This window comes from Struthio camelus, chromosome 5 (assembly GCF_040807025.1).
Source record: "Struthio camelus isolate bStrCam1 chromosome 5, bStrCam1.hap1, whole genome shotgun sequence".
Classification (NCBI taxonomy): Eukaryota; Metazoa; Chordata; class Aves; order Struthioniformes; family Struthionidae; genus Struthio; species Struthio camelus.
Genome location: NC_090946.1, coordinates 34011546 through 34025581, shown reverse-complemented (window position 1 = coordinate 34025581; position 14036 = coordinate 34011546). Strand labels below are relative to the sequence as shown.

The following is a 14036-nucleotide window of genomic DNA, read 5'->3' as shown; positions in this document are numbered from 1 at the left end:
ACAGCTACTTGCAGCTACACAAGGAGCAGAGGTTTGCTACCCAGGGAAACTTCACGCTAGCAGTCAAAGGCAACACAATCCGATGGTTGAATGTTGAAGCTATACCAGGTCAGACTGAAAATGAGACCAAATATTTTTAGAGGAACAGCACATAATTGCTAGGGCACTTAACAAAAGTCCTGGTGGATTTCCCATCATCAGATTTCTGGACTTTTTTCGCAGGGTTAGAAGGTTTATAGAAGATAGGTTCTACACCAAGCCACCTAATTCATCTCTGAAGAAGTCTGGGAAGTCCTATGACTTTGTTATCATAACAATCATTTCTGGTTTTAAAACCTATAAGGGCCGGGAATTAAACTGACATAATGATGATATTTGTGAGTGAAACATCTTAATCCTGTTGTTTTAATAGTTTTAATTGCAACTATTTTCTCCAGTTTGCCTATTTGCATTAATGCTCTGCTCTGTCTTCCAGCTCCGGTTACTTTACACAGTGCAAAATAGGTGTTAGAAAAGAGGCTTAAATTGCTGCCCACAAATTTGCTATAAAACCAAAATTTAAAGGAGTGCATTTTTTCTTATTCTACTAAAGTTTTCACAAGTTACAGGAAATACTTGTACAAGATAGATGTATTTAACACAGCCGCATGTAACACAGGTGAAAATACAGTCATTAAGTGAAACTTTTACCTCACGGTTCATTTTTATCATTACGAACTGGTTTCATTTTCCAAAGAACATAAAAAAAATAGTTGGATGTATCTTAGATGTAAAGGTGACATATAATATTTTAGATGAAATAATTCAAAAGTATGTTATCAATAAAATTCAATAACTATATAACCATACACATAAGAGTATCTACCTAAAATCCCTCCTGGGGTGAAATGCAAGCACATTTTTTACCCAGTCATGTAAATCATGAGCAACTTCTTCTGCTACATTCATTTCTACTATTATTTAAACAGACTTTAAAAATTCTCTTTCTTGCTGTGTCTATACCTTAAGGGGCCAATTCTGGTTTTATTCAAATAACATTACCATTGGAAGTGAAACAAATTAAACAAGCAAAGACACTTCAGGCCTCTACTCACACTGTGTTTACTTACACAGTGCTTGAATTGGCTTCTGCGGAGCGCTTCAATTTAGAGTGGACTAAGAACAGCAGAATCCCCCTCACCTGGCATCTCGCCACGGGAACTACCGGGAGAATGGCTTGCGGATAAAACCAGCCAAAATGATGAATGTGCTTTAGGATATTTTAATAGCACAATCACCTTCAATAGCCTCATCACTAGAACCAACAGAAACACCGTCATTATGAAGCATCCCCCTGTTCTGTAGCATTAGCACTCTCAATGTTATTTAATATGTCCACTTTCTCACCCTTTGCTTTACTAAACAAATGACCACTCTATGGTAAAAGTAGCCCACTTAGGACCCAAAATATTGTTAGATTTAGCACGATAAAAAAGACCCTCAGAAAACTTTGAGTAAACCTGCTGAAGTCACTGGCTCAATTCAAAGTCAATGACATTCTGGGTGAGCAAAGGCAGCAGATCTGGCCCTAATCAAGCATAAATACAACAGGAATATTTAAACAGAAGTAAGATGCCAGTTCAAAACACAAACACAGAAGTCTTTATTGTAACATTAAAAAGCCTTTTGATCAAATGAGCTTAGTTTCCGTTCCAAAGTGGGAAGGGAGGGGCTCAGTAGGGTGGGCATGAGTCCAGTGGACGCTTCTTCTCTGTCTTATTTTCAGTGGTGTTAATTTAGAAGGAAATATATTTTAAAAAATACCCAAAACATCTTACCTCATTTAGCTGCAGATTCTGGAGTGGAAATCCTTAACTCTGGCAATGGGAAGACTGGCTAAAGAACAGTAGGTTAGGTAAACACAGGTACTAGGTTATCTCTCCTAAAGACTCACAAGAGTGAAGATAAATGGATGTGATATTAATTTTAAAACATTTTGCTGAACACTCAGGCAGCCAATAGGGGAATTCCTTAGGTCACTTCCTCCTTGTTTGATTGGGTCCGCAACAACAACAACCAAGACGAGGTTGGGAACATTTGCATAAGGCCAGCTCAGTCCTCCGTATTCAAAGAGAACAGGTCTAACCGGGTTACACGTGTGGCTCCAGAACAAAAGAGAAACCTAGTAATGGATGAGGGATTGATTTCTTTGTAGTTTTTTTTTTTCAAGACCATCCCTTTTTTTTTTTTAATTGAGGTTATTTCAGGTAGATAGGGAGATTATAATTAGAATGAGGAGAAGTGAAAAGCAGGAATGTCCCAAATTAAAATTAGTCTGGAAGTAACATTAGAAGAGGCGCCCTAGGGAATAACCCAGAGCTGGCAGGGAGATGGATTGGATAATCCAATATTATGGGTTGAACTCTTACTTGTCATACCTCGAATGTCCTGTGAAATGAATGAATCTGCGCAAGGGGGATCTTCATCTGTCACACTCTGTAGGTATCTGAGAGAAAGTAAAGAAAGTGAGGAAAAATATTCAGAGCACATGTACCAAGGGATGAGTACAAAAAAATGTGTCCATGCACGTTTGCGGTGTAGAAATTCAGCAGATGATTGTTGAGTTTTTTCCATTCTGTGCTTTTAACCTTTCTAATTCCGATGGTTCCTGGTCAGCAGGAAAACTTTTCTCAAGCCTGTGCAAGTCAGAAAACCTATTTTTGTTTGTTCCACTGAGCCACAGGCTGGCTGTTGGGTTCCAAGCCTTTCACTAACTCAGTCATCAGTTCAACTCTCGACCTGCGTGAAGAGCAAGTAAAGGCTGTTTCCTCCTGAAAGAACTGTTCTTAAAGGACAGCTCTGAGAATCGGGAGTCTGAGGCTGTCCTTAATAGTGTGCGGGGATTACCCTTCCAGCTGGCGGGAGGTATGGGACCGTTTCCTGAGCAGCAAATAAAATACTGAAATAAAAATGTGAACCTTCATCTGTCTACTGCTATTTCACTACCCAGAAAATGCATGAAAATATCTAAAAATATAGCATGTAGAAAGGTTTTGAAGCTTAATTAATTTCATAAAATACAAGAAGTGGCTCAACATTATTATACAGTGACTACTCAGTGGTCTGAATGTCAACTGAATTTGCCAACTCTGTTACCTTTTGTTTCCAGGGCTCATCATCAGTTTTCCTCCCAACGGATGCTGACAAGCACTGTCAGTGCTAGACTTACCAAGCACAGGGAATGAATTGTCCTTCAGTATCTAGAGATACTATTAATTATTAATAAAGGCCCGTTGTCAGCGTAGGGGAAACTTTTCATACATATTATTTGTGCTGAACCTGATTTCTAGACAAACAGTGGATCTTGGACTCAAGGAATGTCACCTTTGTACCTGTCATCTACACTAACACTGTTTATATTAAAATTTGAGTTGCTTTTGTTCACATAGGTAAGGTGTTTCTTAATGGAAGTGTTCTTTGGGAAGATCCCATAGTTTTTCATCCTGGTTATAGTTCAGTTCCATAGCTGATCACCTTAATTCTCTCCTATCAAAGTTGTCCTTGAGGAAGAAGGAAGACCTTAAATTTCCATCTTGGAGAGTAGTATCATCCCGGAGTTACAACACCAAGGGTTAAGGATGTCACTGAAAACAGCTAGGCAACTGCTTGGAGTTTTCACAAGTAGGTCAAGTATCTGCAAGATTTCTCTAAGCACTCATGTCACTGAGTCTAAGTATTTGCATACCAGTTCATCTCTTGGGTGAGTATTCATACTAGAGCTTTCATCATCAAAATCATGTCTTGTCATCATATCAGCATGAATGATCAATCCAGAGCAGGAGAACAGGAAAAAGCTAAGAAGTAAGTGAAGAATGAGAAAGCAATAAAGAGAGCACTTCCCTTCCCTTCCCTGAAAGGATATCTTTAACAATGAACCACCTCTTCGGTCATTCCACTGAACTCAGCTAGGGACGTAAAGAATTGCACTGAAATACATCTCATCCATACGCTGCAGAAGCACTAGGCAACCACTAGGTTACCACTGGATCTCAACATAGCTAGGGAAGTCAGACTTTTCCTACTTCTAGGAAGGATACCGGCAAAAGCAGCACAAGTTTGCTTCAAATATGGTACTCAGACTGGTGCGTCATGCTCTGTTTGTGTGGCTGCAAGCCTTTTCTGTCTCAGATCCCAAGGGCAGAGACAGCTATGGCTGCTAAGACCCAGAACGCTTCCAGACAGACAAAAATGCATATTGTATCAACAGGTCTGGGCAAGGTGAGGCTAACTTGGCCAGCATACCAGCATGCATTATTTAGTAGTGTGCTATTTTCAAAGGCAGGGTGCCACACAGGGTGGTGGCTTCTTAAATTGACTGCCCTGCCTGGCCAGCTATGTTGCCCCCGTGCTTCTGATTATGCTTATTGACACTTACATGTGGTTCAGCACAGAGAGGATTTACAGGTGACTTTAGGAGACAGGCAGACCTTTCCCTGGCTATATCCCTCTCCAGCACTAGAGCCACAAAATTAATATGATTTTGGTCCCCACATAGTTCTAGGTGACAGAGGAAGCATGAAAAACTCTGTAATTAGGAGCTAAGAGCCCATGTTCACAGTATGGTAGAAGTGTCAGTTCAGATTCCCAGCATTAATTTAATTATAACCATCAAGCATTGAGGAAATTATCGGAATCTGTTTAGATTCTTAAATTGGCTTCTGTGTCTGACACCTGATGAAAACAGAGAACAAATGTATGGTAATTTCTACTTTTCCATTAATATTAATCTCTGTTTCATCTTGTTAAATTCCAGTGGAATGTCAAAAGACAAGTGTAAGAAGTTGATATGTAGGTTAGACATACCAAGCAATCAGAGAACTCAGTGTAGGCTGTTCCTGCCATCATTCTGTTACAGCAAAATCAGAAATGATTCACAAAGTTTGCTATAGAAGAATATACTTTCTATAAGAACATGAGTAGAGAAGCCACAAGGAGCAGGTCAGATTTTATTTCCAAGTCATGTTCGATGTTATAGGCAAGCATCACCTATGACTAGGTAGCCCATTACTTACGCTTGCAAGACCTTATTATTATTTCTTTACAATTTGCCAAACTTTAGCCCGTAGCTGTTTGGGTATTTTGAACGTTTCCATGGTGGGCATTTGCTTTGCAATAGAACTTTGGAGAATTTCATCCATAATGGTTAACATTATTCCAAAAATTAAAGGCGAAAGAGAAAATGATACTGTTCTTTGCATCCATAATAAAAAGAATTCCTACCTTTTCTTTGGAAAGCTTGGGAGCACTCATGTTTGAAGCTGGGAAACCAGCCACTAAGTTAAGAATGTGTTATTTACCATTCTCTGTAAAATCCATCCAGATTTAGCCAGCTTAAAGCTCTTTGACAAATCAGAGTCTACGTCATGGACTCCGTGATGAAGAGCTGCATTTCCTGACATTTCTTTGCACACTGGGCATTCTTCACTTGCCAGCTTCATAGGGCTTTCCTAGCAGCTAAGGAAGGCTAATCCTTTCTGGGTCCACCCTCCTGAAAGGGCTAAATTTCCAGTGATATCTCCATTACTCTCAGTTCAACTGGCAGAGAACTGTATCGGGTATCTAAAGGTTTCATTCTTGGGCTTAACCCATAGGATGCCCAAGGCTGAAACATGTGTCTTTGCACTTCACTTTTTCAAAACCTAGAAACCATATACAAGAAATAGAATTAGAAGATTATTATTAACATTGTGTCCAGATAGGAAGTACCATATTTAAGATACAGACGAGATGGTGCTCATTTGGAGAGAAGGCAGTGAATATTATGCATTCAGGGAGAGGCCCTGAGCTTTATTTGCTGCATGTGAATCAAACTTGCTCTGAAAACTTTTATGCATTTCCTCATGGGTTTTCTTATAGTGTTCATCCTCATGGTATATCCTCATTTGAGGTATTATAGTAACACATTTATTTATAATGCAAAAAAAAATTTAATATATGCATATTAGTGTATTACATTATGTTAATACATTAACACTAATATTACAATATTAGCACAAAAACATGTATTTGTCTTTATGCTGCCCTAGTGAAGTGAGAAGGGTGAGAAAGTAATAATTTATTATCCCTGTTTAACATGGGGAATTCTAAAAAGATCAAGGTAAAGGTGTTTAATAATCCTAGGTATCCATTCTGAGATGCCTAAGAACCACGTATTTACAGCACTTAGCATTCAATAGTCATGTAACGTACTCAGAGCACAGCTCCCATTCACTCCTATTTCATGTCTTAGAGTTTGGTAATTCTGTAAATCAGACTTCCTTCCTCCCAGAAAAGGAGGGAAAAGCAGATTTTTTTTTTTAAGTGTGAACAAACAGTTACCTCAGTCTAGAAGACAGCTCAAGCATTCTGTCTGGATTTTTTCCAAATACATATAATCTAGAGCAGAAACCCAGCCCAGCTCTGCTGGTTACCATGTGGCAAAAATATAAGTAAAGTTAATAATGACAAGGAGCTGAGCAATGCTCACAACAGAGCATCAGCTTTGCGTCTGATTCTATGTTTTTATATAGGTTCAATTTCTAAATCTATATAGCTAGGTATGTTAATATTTCTTCAGCTTCTTCATGTGCCTCTCCAGTTGTCAGCCACCCCCTGACCTACTGTAAGCTGGAACCAGCAAGTTGTTCTGATTTACAGCTCCTGAGAGGCAGGCCTTTTGTCCAATTTTGTATGCTGTCTGATGCGCAGGAGCAGAAGTCCTGCAAACTATTTCCTCCCCCAAATCCAGGTATGCCTGGACAGGAGTACTGAACATCCTGATGAACAAAGGGGTAAAAATGAGCCCCCTAAAATTCCTCCACCGGCAAAACCAGCTACTGTCCAGAAGCACCACCAAGGCACCACTTTTCCTGTCCATCAGTGTGGAAGAGCCTCACCCTCAACCCTTTTGTGTCCTTTCCACACATTGCAGCTCGAGAGACTGACATTTGCTCAGAAACTACACAGCTGTTTCTCTTATCATTTGCAGTCCAAAGGTAAAGACAAGGCAGAAGCCAGTATGCATGTGTTATTCTAAGCACTTGCTGGAGAAATATGCAAAAAGCTTTGCAAGGGTCACTGTGAAACTGTCCATGCTCTGGGCAAAAGACCACAGACTAAAAACCATTATAACCTGTAACTAGAAACAGAACGAGGATAGGGGTAGAAACCAAACAAAACTGTAAATAACAAGCTGAGTTTTCCAAGGAAAAGATAAGGGTAACAAAGAGCTAAAATGAACAAGCAGAGCAAATATGAATGGCTTACACAAGCACTGAAGGAAAAATGCAAATCCTAGAGAGAATATAGGCTTACTATTAATTATGTGTTTGTTTCGGTCTTCTCAGTGTGCAGGTCAAACCAACTCAATGTAACAGTGCAGTGGCGTCCAGCCACTCCTTTGTGTGAGAGCTCCCATTGTTGCTCACCATGGTGGGAGTGAACTGGTATGAGAAATGGGTAGAGAGACATTAAAATCACTAAACAATGTCTGCGGCAAAGAAAAAAGTATGTAGCGCTGTGGATACCATCAAGGACAGCGTCGCATCAGTTTTCCTTTGCATCTCATTTGAGAGAACAGCGTGAAAAATTTGTAAGGCGTCAACAGAATCATTTTGTTTAAAACTATTTGTAAGATCTAAGGGTCATGTTTCCCACCCATATGAACTGATGCAGTTCCATGGACTTCTGTGAGGTTTTGATGATTCAACAGTATTTGTGTATATAGTTGCATATATTGCCTGTTCTGAAAAGTTAAGTCTTTCTCTACTTGCTCATATAAATGGTTTCCTTCTTTTCAGTGGTATTTACTTTTCTAAGAAATATTGGAAATAGGTTTGGAAGGCTGTATCCATCAAAGGGGATGAGGAAGGGTTGAATGACTGTTCCATCAATAAAATTCCTAAGCCCAAATTGTGTTTAATATGAGACTATAATGATTGTAGAATGATCTCTCAGAGAAAAAGCTTCATAACTTTATGCAGTACTAGATGATAAGCAACAATCTGAGTTTGAATGGACAGGGCAAAATGACCGAATAGGTCTTTTCTATCCGTTATGGTTTGAATCTCCTAGAATCTTACTGTGATCCTGCCAGGAAAATTTTTTTTTCCAAATCAAAACCTTTGATTTTAAGAAAAAAAACCTATCACTGAATGCAAGCACAAAGTAATGCATAAAGATAAACAGAAGAGCACAAATAAGGCAAGATAAAGTTTTAGCAGGGCTCAAATACTTCTCTTGCTACATTCATAACCCAGGGCATGGTAAAATCACAGGGGCCAGAAGAGGCACATCCATTCCTGTGAGCGTTGCACATCTCTCTCCCCAGATCTGGTGAATATAGAAGGAAGTCTGTGCTAGGACCATGAGCAGATACAAAACCCTTTTTAGTCCTCAGGTGCCATTGATTTCACAGAGATATCCTTTGGTGTACAACTCCAGGTGTTGTGACATGGGGACATGTTGTTATTGAGCTACAAAGATGTGAAAAGATGAGGATATGCACTGTCAGTTGGCTCGTCCAGGTGGCTGGACAAGCGCTCAAGTTAATTCCTGCACCTAGGTCCTCACCAATGACTCCAGATCATCATATTTCAGTATAGGATCTCATATATGGCATACGATGTCTTTTAGGAAACCTACAAATGGATAAGTGCATCCCAGCTGCAGAATTCATATTCTAACCTTGGTTCTTAGCAAATGAAACTTTTCCTAATTTAAGGGTGTTGGATTCCCCGGAAGCTTGCTAGGCTCTTTGCAAATGGTTGGTCATCTAAAAGGTTTGAATATTCTCAAAGTTAAAGGATATTCAGAGTAGATAATATAATTTGAGATAAACTCTGACAAAGGAGCACATGTAGTTTCTTTTATACTCTGGAAAAGTAGGAAATTAAAAAGTAAAGACAACAGTCTACACAAAGATCAGTTATATGTTAAAAGGACAGCTCAAGCGGCCTATAAAATGGGAATGAAAAGGGATAAAGGGGCAGTTATATGAAAACATGAATTTTCACACTGTAATCAGCTACTTTTCAATGCAGACACTCTTGTAATCCCCATGAGCTGACAAAATGAAAGAGATGAGGAGTCAAGCACATACCTGGACAAACACCCGTGTCCAGATTTAAAGCAAAAGCACAGCACATGTTCTCATAGAGTCTATGTAGAGACTCAGCTGGAGGTGCGGTGTCTGACCATGAGTTATGGACTTGGTTAGCTATGAGGAATTTATGGCACCAGCACTGCTCTGCTGAATTGTCCAACTACTAATATACCCAACAGAGAGCTATGGAAGCCTGAATATGTGAGTGACCAAGTTCTTCAGTGTGAACTTCTCACTCTTCCTGATATTGAAAAGTAATAAGATTTTGTACAAGCACGTTTTCATGCATGTCTGCATGCATGTGGGTGAGCATTTCATGACTGAATGACTGTGGCGGGGATAGGGTAAGAAACTCATTATGCTTTCATCTGTTTTCATACATGAATGTGAGGTGAGTGCATTCAAATGGATACATTCATTTATTTGGGAAGGGCCATTAAAGATGCCTCCAAGATTTTAGCATTTAGAGCTAGGGAGTGGACGTGTCAGCCACAAGGCAAAGCTGGAATAGGTTTCATGGAAGTGAATGAAGGGGTCTAAGAAGTGCATGGGCACAAAGGACATTAAAAACTCAACCCTTCATGTTCAAGTTAGCCTTAGGAACCCTGCCAGAACAGATCTTTTGGGCACATCACAAAGCAAGCAGCTACCAGCAAGACAGCATGAACTATGAACAGTTCATAGACTTACCCCCATCTTTGTCAATATGATTTCTTTTGCCAAGATCTGAGTGGGGGAGTGAGGGTTAACCCTTGAACACAGCTATAGTAGGCAAACCTTTCCAAACCAGTTTATCCCAACTCTAATATCTACACAATGCTCAGTGCCCGTGAGACGCAAATATCAAGTTTATGATTAACTGTGTTAAAATTCCATGGAACTGCAAGTACTTTTATTTGTTTGTATAATGAAATTGAAACAATGCACCCTTTCCTTACAACTTGACTAGAAGTTAAAAGGAAATGCTAAACTTTCAGTAGAGGTACTTGCCATATCCTTATATGCCCCAAGAATTTCTTTCACCCCCATTAGTGGGACATACCATTACATTATCTGCCAGGGACTATGCGTGCTCAATGCATGCATGATCAGGGCAAATATTGTTCTATCAGAGATGGAGGATAGACTAAGCAAATGTTTTACACTGACCTCAGAGACACTCTGCTTGTTACCATTACAAAACTTACCTGTTCTAAACTATGGATTTCTGAGTAAGACCCACATGAGACTGGAGAGGCATAGGTTACTCTTCCGGGCTCTGCCATAGCCTTTGGGCAGTTTGTCTCTCAGCCTCAGTGTTCACCTGGTCATGGCATCTAGTCTATGCTGCTAATGAGGTAACTCTTCTCGAAATGATGGAATGCTACAAAGATAAATGCATTTCTGTTTGTGAGATGCCACAGATTTCAAGGGACATGTCTTGCAATGAAGACTGTAAATAAATATGGCCCCAATGAAGAAAGGTCTAAAGAAAGGCCTGCATATAACAGGCTAATATACTGGTGCTAACTGGGCTGATTAAACTTGAGGGACCAAGGAGTTCAGCCTTTGTCCTTAGGGTTCTGTTGCATTTGTGTCTGAGATGGGCTGCCCATGTCTCATAGCTATAATATTAGTCAAAAGCCTTTTTCTCTGCAAAGATTTCATTTTGCGAATCCTTACATTTCGCAGATCACTGTGACACAAGGCATGATCCCAGCTGAAAGTACAGGCACGTCCTTTTGTCAGAAGAACGGGCCAGTTCTATTCAGGGATACAGCTTTTTGATCAGCGAGCACTGAAGAGCTGCATTTGCCTTTTTCCAAACCAGGCTGTTAAATCCTGGAAAGCAACCATGTGAGCAGAATCCCAGCTACTGCAGTGAGGCACTGCCATGAAGCTGGCACTTCAACATCTCTGTACAGGGTTACTGTGTAACATCACGTTACTCAGAATTAATTACTTGATTTATTTAAAAAGAAAAACCTCCTCCCAGGTTTCTCCCATGCCCTTTCTGAAATGGCTTTTAGCAGCTGGCATGGTGAATCTGTGGGAGGAAAGAATGAGAAAAATTGGAGTGACTTGACTAGGACTCATTCTCATTCTGTGGCTTGCAAACTAGACCCAGTGACCACAGCAACACATCCCTGAATTTCAAAGGAGTGAGTCTCTCCTCCAACTGCTCCTTGTTCTTCTAGTCAGCCAGTACAAGCCTCAGAGCTGCAGTTGTGATCTTTAGGAAACGCCATCGCTGGTCTCATGCCCTGTGGCCAATCCTCTACTTGCATGCAGTTTCCACGGGAGAACAGTACAAGCTTATTTTGTCTGGAAATAATTTTGTTTAAGCACCAGGACATATTAATGGAATCACCCTGTTAGCAGGACTCGATCCCATTAAAAGAGTAAGGTGAGCCTGCTGATTAAGCAGATAGATGGCCTCACCATGCACACACACACACACACACACTGCAGAAATGCCTCTCCAGAGCACACTTGAAAGAAGCACCTAAGGAGCAGCCACATCCCAATGAAAGGGTAGACCCAGTCTTTATGGCTATTTCTGTAGTAGGAGATTGCATGGTTGCTACTAAAATGAATTGGCTATTTTGTTATGACTACCAGTTACATCATTTCGTTATTGGTCATGATGATCTAATCGAAATGGTGACCCGCACACATGCTCATCTCCAAGCACTCTGACACTCTGAGTATGGACAGAAAGTGCACAACAAGCACGTTCTTGGAACACAAAACAGCTAGCACAAGAAATTGTGTTACTATGTCCACGACTTACAAAACTTTATTTTTCTCTACATTAGAAAATAAAACAAAACAAAACAAAACAAAATAGTGAGTTTCTACTTACGGATTGTATAGGAAGTGGCACAATCACTTTCTGCATTTCTTTTCTACCACCATAAATGTGTCTGTATCTGTTTCATAGGGTCATAGGATAACTCAGGCTGGGAGTGACCTCAGGAGGTCTCCAGTCCAATCTCCTGCTCAAACCAAGGCCAGCCAAGAGATCAGACCAGGTTGCCATAGGCTTTAGGGCTTTATTTGTCCATCTAAATCAGTTGCTTGACTAATCAGGTGCATCTGTTCCATGAATTGTAACTACCTTATCTAGAGCAGTTTTAAGTGTTCCCCCTTGCAGTGCTTCCTTTGGAAGACTATTCAACTATGTATCACAATCTGGCAAAAAGCTTATCCTAGCCATCAAGTTCAGTTTTGCCCTCCTCATGTTCAGTCACATGCTCCAGTTTTAACTCACTGTTATATTCCTCTTACCATGCTCCTTGGGGCTACTTACATCTTCTAAACTACACATCATCATATCCCCCATTCGCATCTCCAGAAATGCTAGATGTAGAGACACTGAGGCATCTTGAAATTCACTGACCACTAGGGTACAAGTCAGAGAGCACAACCACCTGTTTCTGCATGATCATGTATAGTGAAAAAATAACACAAGTAAATTCCTCTGAAAACATGGTTAATGATATATGAGTAGAATCATTACTAAATATCACCTTTAGCATTTTTCTCCATACGATATAGTTGCGTAGAACCAGCTCCATTCTCACAGTGCTCACTTCTGGAAGCAAAACTGGGGTCAGGACAGGTAAGTCGCATCATTTTCATACGTGGATTCAAAGGTCACTGAAAAAAAACAAGGAAAAGAAACGATACTAGAACTTGCAGGCATGTCAGCGGCCTTACCATTCCAAGTATTCATCATCTCAACACAATAACGTATGAGCTTAATAGGGGTTTCTAACAATTACGGATTTTTCAGACTATTTTTGAATGAAATTCCTCAAGAAATGTGTTTTGTTTACAGAAATAACAAGTACAGGATATCTGGCTTCCAAGTTCTTAGGAGCTTCGTTTTCCTATTTGCAATTACCTATTTCACATCGATTTATTTTACTGTTATGAAAACAACGAAAATGATGTAGATATAGATAGTAGCAATCATCTATTATGCACCATTTGATAATTATTTTTTTGAAATGCAAGGTGAAAACCATGATCCATGTATAAAACAAATAAGAACACCAATTTTTAAAACATCATCCAGGTTAGATTTTAGTCATTTAGAACCGCAAGATTTTATAAGTATGTGCATAAACATACACATATATATAAGATCCATATTCATATTCTGTGTTTCATGTTGATTGAAATTTATCTGGATAGTAATGGCCATTTGCAACATTTGGAAGTGAATTAAAGCTTGAAACGACACCATGCTGTTGTGTAGAGATCCCAGAGCTGACAGGAAGCTTTGACATGATATCAAGTTTTCCAAGAGGAAGATATTTGCTCTGCACTTCTGACAAGGCACATTCTCATACTGAGACTAGTAGATCTGAAAATTCAACTTCATTGCTTTTTTTTAAGCCCTCATTCAGTCATGGGTTTCATGGCCTCAGAAAGGGTAGGACCTGAGGAAAAAGTCAGAAGAGTACAGTAATACTATAATGATACTCAGTTCAGCCCTGTGCTGAACTGTAGGTGCTGCATTTTGCTATTTAAAACCAGCTCCTCCTAATTAATATCAAAAGGTGTCACTGCAAATAGCTACATCATCTAGTATTTTTCCAATTGTTTCAATTGAAAATTTTATAGACAGATGAGTCCCTTGGACAGAACTGCGTAAATAACAAATCTCTTATAAGAAAGGACAATAAATCATGACTGTGGTGACTCACTCCCTGTATAGAGGATGGCAAATGAAAGGGTAAGTCCTTGAATAAGAACTGACTGAGATCTGAGTGAGACCAGCTGCTGAGATAATTAGCCGATGGATGTGAGATGAAAGCTATACCCTTTTCATTTATACATTAATGAACCAGAAGATCAAAGACCTTGGCTAGGCCCATAACCGCGACTGCAACATTAGCTTGCTATGCAATAATGAACTCATTAT

General features: G+C 39.7%; 1 protein-coding gene across 4 annotated transcripts in view; it reads right to left on the bottom strand.

Annotated features, from left to right (window-relative positions):
- The window catches only part of EHF (ETS homologous factor), a 44594-nt gene extending 31831 nt beyond the window's left edge, over positions 1–12763 (bottom strand). Inside the window, exons 1-2 of one of the 4 annotated variants that reach the window (XM_068945453.1) lie at positions 12634–12763; positions 2418–2485 (exon numbers count right to left, since the gene is read on the bottom strand). In XM_068945453.1, coding sequence (XP_068801554.1) covers positions 2418–2465 — 48 coding nt within the window. In that variant the 5' untranslated portion in view covers positions 2466–2485; positions 12634–12763. Of the gene's footprint in view, positions 1–1817; positions 2054–2417; positions 2486–9811; positions 9855–12633 lie in introns of those variants that run through there. The other 3 variants (XM_068945452.1, XM_009688430.2, XM_068945455.1) reach the window with 3 other exon arrangements.
- Between the last annotated feature and the right edge of the window lie 1273 nt (positions 12764–14036).